This window comes from Saccoglossus kowalevskii, chromosome 5, assembly GCF_978046115.1.
Source record: "Saccoglossus kowalevskii chromosome 5, keSacKowa6.1, whole genome shotgun sequence".
NCBI lineage: Eukaryota > Metazoa > Hemichordata > Enteropneusta > Harrimaniidae > Saccoglossus > Saccoglossus kowalevskii.
In genome coordinates this window covers 3,612,583-3,630,647 of record NC_140645.1, presented here as the reverse complement: position 1 = coordinate 3,630,647, position 18,065 = coordinate 3,612,583, and the positions used below count along the sequence as shown (strand labels likewise).

The 18,065-nt window shown below is 34.3% G+C and overlaps 1 protein-coding gene across 2 annotated transcripts in view; it reads right to left on the bottom strand.

The window, feature by feature from the left end:
* Window positions 1–214: 214 nt before the first annotated feature.
* LOC100373705 (neurotrimin-like) overlaps window positions 215–18,065 on the bottom strand; it is a 61,091-nt gene continuing 43,240 nt past the window's right edge. Inside the window, exons 4-7 of one of the 2 annotated variants that reach the window (XM_085499075.1) lie at window positions 17,850–17,988; window positions 12,057–12,205; window positions 592–624; window positions 215–406 (exon numbers count right to left, since the gene is read on the bottom strand). In XM_085499075.1, the coding sequence (XP_085355201.1) occupies window positions 327–406; window positions 592–624; window positions 12,057–12,205; window positions 17,850–17,988 (401 nt within the window). In that variant the 3' untranslated portion in view covers window positions 215–326. Of the gene's footprint in view, window positions 407–591; window positions 625–12,056; window positions 12,206–16,335; window positions 16,501–17,849; window positions 17,989–18,065 lie in introns of those variants that run through there. The other variant, XM_085499076.1, reaches the window with a different exon arrangement.

Genomic DNA, 18,065 nt, shown 5'->3' with positions numbered 1-18,065 from the left:
TTTGGACACAAATCTACGATAGGTTTGTGTAATTAGCTCTTACTGACTAACTGCACAGATGACAACTTACCATTGGACGAATTTGTTTAGAATATTAAGTAAAATGTGGAGTATATATTATGTGAAACAATTTAAAGATTTGTGCATGTTTTATATGGTCTGAAATACTTCAACCACACATCACATGCTTTAATGGAGATTACCACAGATATAATTTCATTTTTAGAATGACTTCAAAATCTCTTCACTAATTATATCATTATTAGACATGTTAAAATTCTTGCTTATTTTCCCCATTTCTTACGGCAATTACTTTGACATCATAATTAGAGGATGAGAGATGCAAACAGAGCTGTTACCATCACAACCGCTGATGCTGTAACTGAAGTAGCAATATCAACACTCTCTGCAAAAAAACAAAGATAAAACTAAGATGTTACCAAGGTTACCAAGCTGATTTGCAAATGAAAATGTATCATTTGTGTAACTTAAATAAAAACAATTCATTGAGAAGAAAAGCATTATTAAATATATTCTGCATTTCAAGTGTACTTGTAAACTAATCTAAAAAGTAACATGGTAAATACTCACTGCCTGCATCAGGATCAGCATCTGATTCACCTCCTAACAATTAAAAAAGCAAAAATGAATTAGCAAATACAAACATCATGGATTGATTATCCAGTTCAGATATCTTTAGGATTAAATATTACTTTTATTATAAAACTATATTTTATTGAGATTAAAAATACCCCTAAAAACACAAAAAAAAAATAAGGCCTCGAAATTCTTACCATGGTTATCAAATAAAATGTTGAAGACAAGAAACAGTAATTCCATATTGGGAAAAAATTATTCTTTATCAATATTGTTATTTATTTTCAATTAAAAAAGTACAATATTGGAAAATCCCAAATCTACAACCAAGAATACAAAAATGTCATTCTTTGTATTTGCAGTTGAAAATGTTTTGACAAATGTGAATAATGTCAGTAATTTCAATGGTTAAAGAGTTTTAGAGTTGATATGATGCCACCAGACAATTTGCAGGTCAATGTGACAATCTGCCACAGAAAATACAGACTTCTTTCATTTCATAGTTAGGTAGTAGTGTATACAAAATGGTGTTCATCTAACCCATATTTTTTCTCTATTTGCCAAAAGGCCACACATCTGGTACTTGTGTAAAACACCCAAAGGTCACACATCCTGGTATTTTGTTGTTGTGAACACAAATAATTAGCATACAAATTATTCTTTACACGCGTGTGATTAAAAATGAATGTGTTTTTTTATTTATTCTCGGATAATGTGAAGCTTTCTGATCTAAAAAGATAATTTTAAATTCTTTTTGGAAATTTATGAATTCAGAATACTTTGATTGATTTGTTGGGTGCTTGATTTGAATGATTTTTTTATGATTCTTGACTGACTTCTCCGAGTCAGTGACCATGAAGGATTGTGCACAACAATGGCCAGATATTTAATTGATCAAACATCTGAACAATGCAATAGTTGCAATTACTTCACATATACATTTACCGCAGTTGTTTGGAATTCTTTTTCAAAATAGACTGTTTAACAATTCTGCACTTTTGATAAAAATTTGATCAAATGGTGTTGAACGGCAATTCAATACAAGTTGACTGCCCTCTAGTGGCAATTCACAAAATTACTTTGTTTTTCAAACAAGTGCATTTACCGGTATATATACTGTTACCTGAAGGCAAAATTTTGAATTACAAGGTATGCGATTGATAAACAAAATGATTTACTGTACTAATGTTTTAGTGAATCAAATAGAATATATTTAACAAATACACAAATTTTAAGCAGCACTTTTGAATTTTCCACATCGTTACCCAAGACTATCAAAAATATATGGTAAGTGTGTCGTATATATAAATATCACTATTTTACTAAATATTGTTACAATATTTTTATGTAGGTGATAATATAAAAAACTTTACTTTTTAAAATGTGTGTAAATGAAATGAATGTAGCATCTACAAAAAAAACATGTGCATGTTTGCTAATGTGACAAAAGCTGTGCCAGAGAACTTCAAGCCTGCATTACAGAAGGTGATAAAATAAAATGATCACTATAAGTGACATCTCCATAGCAAAACTGTAAGAACACTACCAATGTTTAAGCCAAAACAACAAGTTTCATGAGAGGTACTGGATAGCAAAAAAAAAAAATATATTTGACAATTTACAAGACTTATGTACCTAATGTAAAAATATTTATTGTCACTGTCCATTAATTTCACTACATGTATTTAATTTCATTTTTCGGAGAAACATGAATTTAATTTAGCAAATTTTAGTTATAGTGTTCAACAGTATATTTTAACAATAGTGACACAAATAACATCTTCTGTTGATGCATCAACATCATTTTTGAAATTGTTGTTCTATTGAAAAGGAAGTGTGACATGGAGATATCAGTTTTCAAATTCACACTCATTAGTAGGTATCATTACCAGTAAATGCTGAAAACAACGATGAAACAAAGTTAGTCAGATGAATACAGCTACAGTGAATGGGATAGACAGCTACAGTGAATGGGATAGACAGCTGCAGTGAATGGATAGACAGCTGCAGTGAATGGATAGACAACTGCAATGAATGGATAGACAACTGCAGTGAATGGGATAGACAGCTGCAGTGAATGGGATAGACAGCTACAGTGAATGGGATAGACAGCTGCAGTGAATGGGATAGACAGCTGCAGTGAATGGGATAGACAGCTGCAGTGAATGGATAGACAACTGCAGTGAATGGATAGACAACTGCAGTGAATGGATAGACAACTGCAATGAATGGGATAGACAACTGCAATGAATGGGATAGACAACTGCAATGAATGGGATAGACAGCTACAGTGAATGGGATAGTCAGCTACAGTGAATGGGATAGACAGCTACAGTGAATGGGATAGTCAGCTACAGTGAATGGGATAGACAGCTACAGTGAATGGGATAGACAGCTGCAGTGAATGGATAGACAGCTGCAGTGAATGGATAGACAACTGCAGTGAATGGATAGACAACTGCAATGAATGGGATAGACAGCTACAGTGAATGGGATAGACAGCTACAGTGAATGGGATAGACAGCTACAGTGAATGGGATAGACAGCTACAGTGAATGGGATAGACAGCTACAGTGAATGGGATAGACAGCTACAGTGAATGGGATAGACAGCTACAGTGAATGGGATAGACAGCTACAGTGAATGGGATAGACAGCTACAGTGAATGGGATAGACAGCTACAGTGAATGGGATAGACAGCTACAGTGAATGGGATAGACAGCTACAGTGAATGGGATAGACAGCTACAGTGAATGGGATAGACAGCTACAGTGAATGGGATAGACAGCTACAGTGAATGGGATAGACAGCTACAGTGAATGGGATAGACAGCTACAGTGAATGGGATAGACAGCTACAGTGAATGGGATAGACAGCTACAGTGAATGGGATAGACAGCTACAGTGAATGGGATAGACAGCTACAGTGAATGGATAGACAGCTACAGTGAATGGATAGACAGCTACAGTGAATGGATAGACAGCTACAGTGAATGGATAGACAGCTACAGTGAATGGATAGACAGCTGCAGTGAATGGATAGACAGCTGCAATGAATGGATAGACAGCTGCAATGAATGGATAGACAGCTGCAATGAATGGATAGACAGCTGCAATGAATGGATAGACAGCTGCAATGAATGGATAGACAGCTGCAATGAATGGATAGACAGCTGCAATGAATGGATAGACAGCTGCAATGAATGGGATAGACAGCTACAGTGAATGGGATAGACAGCTACAGTGAATGGGATAGACAGCTACAGTGAATGGGATAGACAGCTACAGTGAATGGGATAGACAGCTACAGTGAATGGGATAGACAGCTACAGTGAATGGGATAGACAGCTACAGTGAATGGGATAGACAGCTGCAATGAATGGATAGACAGCTGCAATGAATGGATAGACAGCTGCAATGAATGGATAGACAGCTGCAATGAATGGATAGACAGCTGCAATGAATGGATAGACAGCTGCAATGAATGGATAGACAGCTGCAATGAATGGGATAGACAGCTACAGTGAATGGGATAGACAGCTACAGTGAATGGGATAGACAGCTACAGTGAATGGGATAGACAGCTACAGTGAATGGGATAGACAGCTACAGTGAATGGGATAGACAGCTACAGTGAATGGGATAGACAGCTACAGTGAATGGGATAGACAGCTACAGTGAATGGGATAGACAGCTACAGTGAATGGGATAGACAGCTACAGTGAATGGGATAGACAGCTACAGTGAATGGGATAGACAGCTACAGTGAATGGGATAGACAGCTACAGTGAATGGGATAGACAGCTGCAGTGAATGGATAGACAGCTGCAGTGAATGGATAGACAACTGCAGTGAATGGATAGACAACTGCAATGAATGGGATAGACAGCTACAGTGAATGGGATAGACAGCTACAGTGAATGGGATAGACAGCTACAGTGAATGGGATAGACAGCTACAGTGAATGGGATAGACAGCTACAGTGAATGGGATAGACAGCTACAGTGAATGGGATAGACAGCTACAGTGAATGGGATAGACAGCTACAGTGAATGGGATAGACAGCTACAGTGAATGGGATAGACAGCTACAGTGAATGGGATAGACAGCTACAGTGAATGGGATAGACAGCTACAGTGAATGGGATAGACAGCTACAGTGAATGGGATAGACAGCTACAGTGAATGGGATAGACAGCTACAGTGAATGGGATAGACAGCTACAGTGAATGGGATAGACAGCTACAGTGAATGGGATAGACAGCTACAGTGAATGGGATAGACAGCTACAGTGAATGGGATAGACAGCTACAGTGAATGGGATAGACAGCTACAGTGAATGGATAGACAGCTACAGTGAATGGATAGACAGCTACAGTGAATGGATAGACAGCTACAGTGAATGGATAGACAGCTACAGTGAATGGATAGACAGCTGCAGTGAATGGATAGACAGCTGCAATGAATGGATAGACAGCTGCAATGAATGGATAGACAGCTGCAATGAATGGATAGACAGCTGCAATGAATGGATAGACAGCTGCAATGAATGGATAGACAGCTGCAATGAATGGATAGACAGCTGCAATGAATGGATAGACAGCTGCAATGAATGGGATAGACAGCTACAGTGAATGGGATAGACAGCTACAGTGAATGGGATAGACAGCTACAGTGAATGGGATAGACAGCTACAGTGAATGGGATAGACAGCTACAGTGAATGGGATAGACAGCTACAGTGAATGGGATAGACAGCTACAGTGAATGGGATAGACAGCTGCAATGAATGGATAGACAGCTGCAATGAATGGATAGACAGCTGCAATGAATGGATAGACAGCTGCAATGAATGGATAGACAGCTGCAATGAATGGATAGACAGCTGCAATGAATGGATAGACAGCTGCAATGAATGGGATAGACAGCTACAGTGAATGGGATAGACAGCTACAGTGAATGGGATAGACAGCTACAGTGAATGGGATAGACAGCTACAGTGAATGGGATAGACAGCTACAGTGAATGGGATAGACAGCTACAGTGAATGGGATAGACAGCTACAGTGAATGGGATAGACAGCTACAGTGAATGGGATAGACAGCTACAGTGAATGGGATAGACAGCTACAGTGAATGGGATAGACAGCTACAGTGAATGGGATAGACAGCTACAGTGAATGGGATAGACAGCTACAGTGAATGGGATAGACAGCTACAGTGAATGGGATAGACAGCTACAGTGAATGGGATAGACAGCTACAGTGAATGGGATAGACAGCTACAGTGAATGGGATAGACAGCTACAGTGAATGGGATAGACAGCTACAGTGAATGGGATAGACAGCTACAGTGAATGGGATAGACAGCTACAGTGAATGGGATAGACAGCTACAGTGAATGGGATAGACAGCTACAGTGAATGGGATAGACAGCTACAGTGAATGGGATAGACAGCTACAGTGAATGGGATAGACAGCTACAGTGAATGGGATAGACAGCTACAGTGAATGGGATAGACAGCTACAGTGAATGGGATAGACAGCTGCAATTAATGGATAGACAGCTGCAATTAATGGATAGACAGCTGCAATGAATGGATAGACAGCTGCAATGAATGGGATAGACAGCTACAATGAATGGGATAGACAGCTACAATGAATGGGATAGACAGCTGCAATGAATGGATAGACAGCTGCAATGAATGGATAGACAGCTGCAATGAATGGATAGACAGCTGCAATGAATGGATAGACAGCTGCAATGAATGGATAGACAGCTGCAATGAATGGATAGACAGCTGCAATGAATGGATAGACAGCTGCAATGAATGGATAGACAGCTGCAATGAATGGATAGACAGCTGCAATGAATGGATAGACAGCTGCAATGAATGGATAGACAGCTACAGTGAATGGGATAGACAGCTACAGTGAATGGGATAGACAGCTACAGTGAATGGGATAGACAGCTACAGTGAATGGGATAGACAGCTGCAATGAATGGATAGACAGCTACAATGAATGGATAGACAGCTGCAATGAATGGATAGACAGCTGCAATGAATGGATAGACAGCTGCAATGAATGGATAGACAGCTGCAATGAATGGATAGACAGCTGCAATGAATGGATAGACAGCTGCAATGAATGGATAGACAGCTACAATGAATGGATAGACAGCTACAATGAATGGGATAGACAGCTACAATGAATGGATAGACAGCTGCAATGAATGGATAGACAGCTAATAATAAAAATGTTCTGTATACTGTCTAGATATGTAATCTCTGTAAAGGTCTAATGTATTTGTAGAGTTTGATGGTAGTAGATTTTATGTGCCATAGATATTCACTAAATTTTGAAATCACTGGTTTGTGAAAGAAACCATATACTTAAAATACTTTATTTTTTAGCTGGATTTAATTTTTGCTGAATAGACTTTTTGGTGTTTTGTATGGAATTTATTTTCACTAATTTTTGACAAGTTTGATGTAAAATATAGGGAAAAAGGTATGTTCGCTAGATTTTATTTTCACTGAATCATTCCTTCAGCGAAAATAGCAAAAATTAATTCCAAGCGAAAATAAGTATTCCACAGTATTTAATTGTTAAATTTGCATATTTATTTAGTTTTAATTTAGATTCATTTAGCTATTGGCAAAATAATTTTAAATAAAACCAAGCGAAAAATTAAGCTCCGAATTGGGTCATGGCTTAAAAGACATACTCAACAATGTGAGCGTAATTGGCATATAATTTGTTGAATGACCTCTGAGGTGACCTTCAGTGCCCTCATCTCCGAAGAAAAAAACCCTCTGCATACTGGTAATGAAGCCAAATTGTAATGACAAAACATTGGTAGTTTACTCCAATTTTGACTGCATCCTCTAGAGGTGGTAAGCATATGCCCCTCAACTTAACGAGGAAAATTGTTATTTCAGATTTATGCTTGTGTATACATTTGGATAGTGGATTGTTATTTCAGATTAATGCTTGTGTATACATTTGGATAGTGGATTGGTATTTCAGATTAATGCTTGTGTATACATTTGGATAGTGGATTGTTATTTCAGATTTATGCTTGTGTATACATTTGGATAGTGGATTGTTATTTCAGATTAATGCTTGTGTATACATTTGGATAGTGGATTGTTATTTCAGATTAATGCTTGTGTATACATTTGGATAGTGGATTGTTATTTCAGATTAATGCTTGTGTATACATTTGGATAGTGGATTGTTATTTCAGATTAATGCTTGTGTATACATTTGGATAGTGGATTGTTATTTCAGATTAATGCTTGTGTATACATTTGGATAGTGGATTGTTATTTCAGATTAATGCTTGTGTATACATTTGGATAGTGGATTGTTATTTCAGATTAATGCTTGTGTATACATTTGGATAGTGGATTGTTATTTCAGATTAATGCTTGTGTATACATTTGGATAGTGGATTGTTATTTCAGATTAATGCTTGTGTATACATTTGGATAGTGGATTGTTATTTCAGATTAATGCTTGTGTATACATTTGGATAGTGGATTGTTATTTCAGATTAATGCTTGTGTATACATTTGGATAGTGGATTGTTATTTCAGATTAATGCTTGTGTATACATTTGGATAGTGGATTGTTATTTCAGATTAATGCTTGTGTATACATTTGGATAGTGGATTGTTATTTCAGATTAATGCTTGTGTATACATTTGGATAGTGGATTGTTATTTCAGATTAATGCTTGTGTATACATTTGGATAGTGGATTGTTATTTCAGATTAATGCTTGTGTATACATTTGGATAGTGGATTGTTATTTCAGATTAATGCTTGTGTATACATTTGGATAGTGGATTGTTATTTCAGATTAATGCTTGTGTATACATTTGGATAGTGGATTGTTATTTCAGATTAATGCTTGTGTATACATTTGGATAGTGGATTGTTATTTCAGATTAATGCTTGTGTATACATTTGGATAGTGAATTGTTATTTCAGATTAATGCTTGTGTATACATTTGGATAGTGGATTGTTATTTCAGATTAATGCTTGTGTATACATTTGGATAGTGGATTGTTATTTCAGATTAATGCTTGTGTATACATTTGGATAGTGGATTGTTATTTCAGATTAATGCTTGTGTATACATTTGGATAGTGGATTGTTATTTCAGATTAATGCTTGTGTATACATTTGGATAGTGGATTGTTATTTCAGATTAATGCTTGTGTATACATTTGGATAGTGGATTGTTATTTCAGATTAATGCTTGTGTATACATTTGGATAGTGGATTGTTATTTCAGAATGCTAAATAATTTTACGTAGCATCTGTTTACAATCAAGGTTATAAAAAACATGCTGCATTCCGGTTACCAGAATTAAAATTTCTCTGAGAACCACAAAAGTGCTAACACATCTATTTGAAGTGAAACACAAACTATAATTTCATTAAATTAATGAATTCTTCAGAAACTAACACTCTTGCTTTGATTTAGCTGGTGGAAATTGTTGGCAGTTCTTACCGCTCTATAGCATTATATAGAAGAAAACTTAAACATGGATAAACAGATTATAATTGACATAAATTAATACAATAGATGATTAACATAAATTACTGTAATGCAAATTATCTGATACTCCAGTTCCAGGCATTTTCTGTATCACCAGAGGGCGCTGTCTGAAGGTACTAGAAGTGCAATGTGGTTAGATTATTTTATTTGTGCAACAGTAATACATGTGAATTATAGAGACAACAGCATGTTAGTGAACTGTAACACAGACTGCAGGAAGTCAGCACAGCTACACTGCCACCACCAACATAGGTACATTTCTCATGCTCCAGACACTCAAAGATTAAGTCAGTTCATCATTGCTTTTCATTGTGGTTGTTATTGCTATGGTAACAGTGTCATGCTTGCTTACTACTACATTAGATACGCTGTGCTTACAAGACAAAGAAGACGCATTACAGATATGAATTGAAATAGAGGGATATTATTGTTTATTTTAAATTTGATTATAAAAGCATCTAAAATGGCATTTTGGTTTGGATAAGATGTTAAACTAACTGAGTGCAAACTATGGTGTTCAGCCAGTACCGGTAGTGGTCCCTTTTGGCCTTAGACAATAGCACTTTTTATTGCAACTGAAGCATCAAATCATTTTCAAAACAAAATTTTCTAAATAGGTTTGTAGGTACCGGGTATTATTTTTCACAGCCTATAACAATGATTAGATCAGAATGATTGTTCACATTGCAGTGAATTTTATGGGGCTTGATCCAAAAAGCAATACCAGCCGAGAAACAAGTCAAAAGCCAAGCCAAGCCATCAACATCTTTCATATTGCAGAAAAAGGCAAGACAATGGGTGTTAAATGCCAATAATAATAGGTTTTTATGATGAATTAAATACATAAAGCAACAAGTTATTAAAATTTTCTTTCAGAACTAAGCTAAAAATCCATCAAATTATCAGCAACTTGGCCATTATTGTGACTTATTGAAGTGCTACTTAGTGAGGAATCACTGTATTTTAGCCATAGTATTCACATTGAAGTGCTACTTAGTGAGGAATCACTGTATTTTAGCCATAGTATTCACATTGAAGTGCTACTTAGTGAGGAATCACTGTATTTTAGCCATAGTATTCACATTGAAGTGCTACTTAGTGAGGAATCACTGTATTTTAGCCATAGTATTCACATTGAAGTGCTACTTAGTGAGGAATCACTGTATTTTAGCCATAGTATTCACATTGAAGTGCTACCTAGTGAGGAATCACTGTATTTTAGCCATAGTATTCACATTGAAGTGCTACTTAGTGAGGAATCACTGTATTTTAGCCATAGTATTCACATTGAAGTGCTACTTAGTGAGGAATCACTGTATTTTAGCCATAGTATTCACATTGAAGTGCTACTTAGTGAGGAATCACTGTATTTTAGCCATAGTATTCACATTGAAGTGCTACTTAGTGAGGAATCACTGTATTTTAGCCATAGTATTCACTCCGGGCATATTCTAATTTGTTTATTTGAAGAGAATTTAGTATCTTGTATTTCAATTGTAAATAAATTGCTTCTAATTATTTGTGGGTCTCTTGAGAAGTTCATCACTTTGCTATGCATTGGCATTGACATACAGATAGATGAATTAAGAAGTTGACATGGATTAGAAAAAGAGAATGCTTACATAACAAAACAAATAATTAAAACAATGATGAACTGAATTCTTAGGGCAGTGACTGTGAGAAATAACATTACCTGTTGATGAAGGTGGTGGTTGTGGTGGTGATGATGGTAGTTTTGTTGTTGTCTGTCGATCCATTGGTTGTGTATTTTCTGTGGATTAAGGGTATGGGATGAAACTAACAATGAATGAATGAGTGTGACATGATTACAAAGATAATGTAATGCAAAGAATAATTTAAGCATATTCTATTGTGTAGCAGTTATATTTTATATATGTACTTTATAAAGTCAGTTTTCTAACCATCTGTCAAATCAAATTTAGATACATTATAAAGATCTCTTATATTCTTGAATGTACTTAAATTATGCTTGAAATGTACATTTCTGTAATGCTACTACAAGATATGTGTTGTGAATTCCATGCAATGATGAGGTGGTGGGTTATTTACATGATAATTAAAACCAGTATTTTCAACTTTTAAATATTGACGCAATTACATGCTTTATTTAAAACAAATTGGCAACAAAATGAAGCTAGTTTACCTTCAGCCATATATCAAAGTACTATTTGTACAAACACAATTAGTGTACTTAATTGTTCTATAAGTAACATGCTTATATGAATAACGAGTGTTTCTGTGGTCAGAATAAGTAACTAGTGTATTTTAATGAATTAGTACACACATCCAATTTGTTTTATATATGGTTCTTTTAGAGAAGTGATTTTAATAGAGCATACGAGATATAAGGGACATATATAATGCTTTAGTTCTAGTCTATTCAATGATAAAATGAAGTTCCACAACTTTACAAATAAACTATCTTTTTTTGCATACTAAACGACAATACTCGCACACTTGTTAGTAACATCAAAATACAATGTTATGGTCACTGCTGCTATTTTTGCATCATGTTGTTGATAGTGTGTATATTGTGTTTTTTGTCCCTACAGAGGGCCCAATGAAAATTACTTTATTGTATATTGGCCTACCCTCTTTAAATAAAGTGTTAAATAAAGTGTTAAATAAATAAATAAATGCACACAATCATTGAAAACACTGATTATATAAATAACAATATACTTTTACTGCTGATTTCATATAGATAAGGTACAACTCTTTTCTCAGGTTCACTTTAAAATACTGACAGAAACAAGTCTATCCAACAAACATGGCAGACATGATTTCTTGGTGCACCCATCAAACAAAGAATTTATAGTTTATTTTATTTAATAAATTAACAACTACATAGATACATTAGATACTTACGGTCAAGCCTAATAATTTTTGATGTTTTTCCTTTTGGATTGCGGATTTCACATCTGTACTCGCCAAAATCTTCCGTTTTAACATCTTCAAAGGAAAGCTTGGTCTCTGATTCGTTGCTATCAACATTTATACCATCTTCTGGTGATTCACTACAATTCAAGTATGCAACACAAATTCATATTTATAACATCTTCTGGTGATTCACTACAATTCAAGTATGCAACACAAATTCATATTTATATCATCTTCTGGTGATTCACTACAATTCAAGTATGCAACACAAATTCATATTTATACCATCTTCTGGTGATTCACTACAATTCAAGTATGCAACACAAATTCATATTTATACCATCTTCTGGTGATTCACTACAATTCAAGTATGCAACACAAATTCATATTTATACCATCTTCTGGTGATTCACTACAATTCAAGTATGCAACACAAATTCATATTTATACCATCTTCTGGTGATTCACTACAATTCAAGTATGCAACACAAATTCATATTTATAACATCTTCTGGTGATTCACTACAATTCAAGTATGCAACACAAATTCATATTTATACCATCTTCTGGTGATTCACTACAATTCAAGTATGCAACACAAATTCATATTTATAACATCTTCTGGTGATTCACTACAATTCAAGTATGCAACACAAATTCATATTCATACCATCTTCTGGTGATTCACTACAATTCAAGTATGCAACACAAATTCATATTTATAACATCTTCTGGTGATTCACTACAATTCAAGTATGCAACACAAATTCATATTTATAACATCTTCTGGTGATTCACTACAATTCAAGTATGCAACACAAATTCACATTTATACCATCTTCTGGTGATTCACTACAATTCAAGTATGCAACACAAATTCATATTTATATCATCTTCTGGTGATTCACTACAATTCAAGTATGCAACACAAATTCATATTTATACCATCTTCTGGTGATTCACTACAATTCAAGTATGCAACACAAATTCATATTTATAACATCTTCTGGTGATTCACTACAATTCAAGTATGCAACACAAATTCATATTTATACCATCTTCTGGTGATTCACTACAATTCAAGTATGCAACACAAATTCATATTTATACCATCTTCTGGTGATTCACTACAATTCAAGTATGCAACACAAATTCATATTTATATCATCTTCTGGTGATTCACTACAATTCAAGTATGCAACACAAATTCATATTTATACCATCTTCTGGTGATTCACTACAATTCAAGTATGCAACACAAATTCATATTTATACCATCTTCTGGTGATTCACTACAATTCAAGTATGCAACACAAATTCATATTTATATCATCTTCTGGTGATTCACTACAATTCAAGTATGCAACACAAATTCATATTTATACCATCTTCTGGTGATTCACTACAATTCAAGTATGCAACACAAATTCATATTTATACCATCTTCTGGTGATTCACTACAATTCAAGTATGCAACACAAATTCATATTTATAACATCTTCTGGTGATTCACTACAATTCAAGTATGCAACACAAATTCATATTTATAACATCTTCTGGTGATTCACTACAATTCAAGTATGCAACACAAATTCATATTTATAACATCTTCTGGTGATTCACTACAATTCAAGTATGCAACACAAATTCATATTCATACCATCTTCTGGTGATTCACTACAATTCAAGTATGCAACACAAATTCATATTTATAACCATCTTCTGGTGATTCACTACAATTCAAGTATGCAACACAAATTCACATTTATACCATCTTCTGGTGATTCACTACAATTCAAGTATGCAACACAAATTCATATTTATAACCATCTTCTGGTGATTCACTACAATTCAAGTATGCAACACAAATTCACATTTATACCATCTTCTGGTGATTCACTACAATTCAAGTATGCAACACAAATTCACATTTATACCATCTTCTGGTGATTCACTACAATTCAAGTATGCAACACAAATTCATATTCATACCATCTTCTGGTGATTCACTACAATTCAAGTATGCAACACAAATTCATATTTATATCATCTTCTGGTGATTCACTACAATTCAAGTATGCAACACAAATTCATATTTATACCATCTTCTGGTGATTCACTACAATTCAAGTATGCAACACAAATTCATATTCATACCATCTTCTGGTGATTCACTACAATTCAAGTATGCAACACAAATTCATATTTATATCATCTTCTGGTGATTCACTACAATTCAAGTATGCAACACAAATTCATATTTATATCATCTTCTGGTGATTCACTACAATTCAAGTATGCAACACAAATTCATATTTATATCATCTTCTGGTGATTCACTACAATTCAAGTATGCAACACAAATTCACATTTATACCATCTTCTGGTGATTCACTACAATTCAAGTATGCAACACAAATTCATATTTATAACATCTTCTGGTGATTCACTACAATTCAAGTATGCAACACAAATTCATATTTATACCATCTTCTGGTGATTCACTACAATTCAAGTATGCAACACAAATTCATATTTATACCATCTTCTGGTGATTCACTACAATTCAAGTATGCAACACAAATTCACATTTATAACATCTTCTGGTGATTCACTACAATTCAAGTATGCAACACAAATTCATATTTATACCATCTTCTGGTGATTCACTACAATTCAAGTATGCAACACAAATTCATATTTATAACCATCTTCTGGTGATTCACTACAATTCAAGTATGCAACACAAATTCACATTTATACCATCTTCTGGTGATTCACTACAATTCAAGTATGCAACACAAATTCATATTTATAACCATCTTCTGGTGATTCACTACAATTCAAGTATGCAACACAAATTCACATTTATACCATCTTCTGGTGATTCACTACAATTCAAGTATGCAACACAAATTCACATTTATACCATCTTCTGGTGATTCACTACAATTCAAGTATGCAACACAAATTCATATTCATACCATCTTCTGGTGATTCACTACAATTCAAGTATGCAACACAAATTCATATTTATATCATCTTCTGGTGATTCACTACAATTCAAGTATGCAACACAAATTCATATTTATACCATCTTCTGGTGATTCACTACAATTCAAGTATGCAACACAAATTCATATTCATACCATCTTCTGGTGATTCACTACAATTCAAGTATGCAACACAAATTCATATTTATATCATCTTCTGGTGATTCACTACAATTCAAGTATGCAACACAAATTCATATTTATATCATCTTCTGGTGATTCACTACAATTCAAGTATGCAACACAAATTCATATTTATACCATCTTCTGGTGATTCACTACAATTCAAGTATGCAACACAAATTCATATTTATACCATCTTCTGGTGATTCACTACAATTCAAGTATGCAACACAAATTCATATTTATACCATCTTCTGGTGATTCACTACAATTCAAGTATGCAACACAAATTCATATTCATACCATCTTCTGGTGATTCACTACAATTCAAGTATGCAACACAAATTCATATTTATATCATCTTCTGGTGATTCACTACAATTCAAGTATGCAACACAAATTCATATTTATATCATCTTCTGGTGATTCACTACAATTCAAGTATGCAACACAAATTCATATTTATACCATCTTCTGGTGATTCACTACAATTCAAGTATGCAACACAAATTCATATTTATAACCATCTTCTGGTGATTCACTACAATTCAAGTATGCAACACAAATTCACATTTATACCATCTTCTGGTGATTCACTACAATTCAAGTATGCAACACAAATTCATATTCATACCATCTTCTGGTGATTCACTACAATTCAAGTATGCAACACAAATTCATATTTATATCATCTTCTGGTGATTCACTACAATTCAAGTATGCAACACAAATTCATATTTATACCATCTTCTGGTGATTCACTACAATTCAAGTATGCAACACAAATTCATATTCATACCATCTTCTGGTGATTCACTACAATTCAAGTATGCAACACAAATTCATATTTATATCATCTTCTGGTGATTCACTACAATTCAAGTATGCAACACAAATTCATATTTATATCATCTTCTGGTGATTCACTACAATTCAAGTATGCAACACAAATTCATATTTATATCATCTTCTGGTGATTCACTACAATTCAAGTATGCAACACAAATTCACATTTATACCATCTTCTGGTGATTCACTACAATTCAAGTATGCAACACAAATTCATATTTATAACATCTTCTGGTGATTCACTACAATTCAAGTATGCAACACAAATTCATATTTATACCATCTTCTGGTGATTCACTACAATTCAAGTATGCAACACAAATTCATATTTATACCATCTTCTGGTGATTCACTACAATTCAAGTATGCAACACAAATTCATATTTATACCATCTTCTGGTGATTCACTACAATTCAAGTATGCAACACAAATTCACATTTATACCATGTATTTTCATTCACAGTTCTAAACAAGCTACATCTGTTATATTTTAAGGTTTAAGCTTAAACAGACTTTATTTAGTGAACAGTTGATTGTTCAATGACAGATTGTAAAAGTTCAGATGAATTTTATAATTGTTTTATAGGTTGAACTTCATTCCCAAGAAAAATGTTTGTAATAGTAACAATAAACAATTCAGCAAATGAGCATGTCACATGGCATAACTGACGTTGTAAAGTTGGTACAAATATCACAGAATGATCATATGTTAAACAATAAGTTTTAAACAGTACCCAAAATGAGAATAAATCATTTAACTGACAATATTCTCTTATTTTGTTTAAAATTTATTCTTATTTTTCAAAAACAAAGTTGATTTTGTATGAGATGCCATTCTCAAAGTAAGGTTGTATGTTGGCATATTCTTCCAGTTATTTACTTAAAACGTTGTTCAGCTCAGGCAATGTCCATGGTGGAGAAATGAGAGTAAAAATACCAGTTAATTCCCCAACTCACTACAACATCATTGCCACTAAATTAGTGGCCATTCCAGTTTATATCTGCACCCCCCCCCCCCCCTGTTGATGAGCTTGTGTGTTTACTTCATACAGGGTACAATTTCCATGGGTGTATAAGTCATACAAAGTTTTATTTCCAAATCACCATTCACCATACAGTAATGGAAATCCAAAACTATAGTTCCTACTTATGGTGTTGATGAGTTCCATTGTGCCACCATACAGAGTAGGATTTCCAAATATAACTCTCATCATATGCTAATTTACCAAGTTCATAATTTTATATTTGATAATGGAAATCCAAACAAGTCCTGATTCACGGTGTTGATGAGCTCATTCGTGCCACCATCCTTATCTAATTTCAGTAATAACTATTTCATACTGGCCCAATTTTTTTACCATACACAGTCAGAATTCCAAGTTTTTTTAGTCATACTGTTGGAAATCCAACCTCATCAACCGGTATGTGGTGAGATAAGCTAGGCCATATTTTATTAAGTAGCCATAACTGCCTGGATTAGAATTTTTTTTCCATAATCGTCTGGATTTCCAGATTCAGTTTCTCCATATACAGTTGGAATTCCGGGGTATTTCCCCATCATACAGTGCTGGAAATCCGACCACATCAACAGGGGGGGTGCAGATATAAACTGGAATGGCCCAATGTCAGGAAAGTGTTGATTGTCACACGATTCAAATCATGAGAATTAAGTCGCTTATTGGACAAATGTATTTTGCTAATCACAATTCATCATTACAAAGTCTGAATTGATTGATGGTTTGAATACCGACTTACTTAATTGTACGTCCAGAGTCAACTTTAATCCACTGTGTTAAGCTTGCACTGGGGTTAGCCTCAAATAAACAGGTAAGTGATGCAGTTTCACCGGGCCATGCCAATACAACTTCCTTTACAACAGTTACTTCTGGTTTATCTGAAATGCAAGAAAACAAGATTACTTGCAAGGATTATTTTTGATTCATGTGTTAATTTTTGATATCACATTTGACA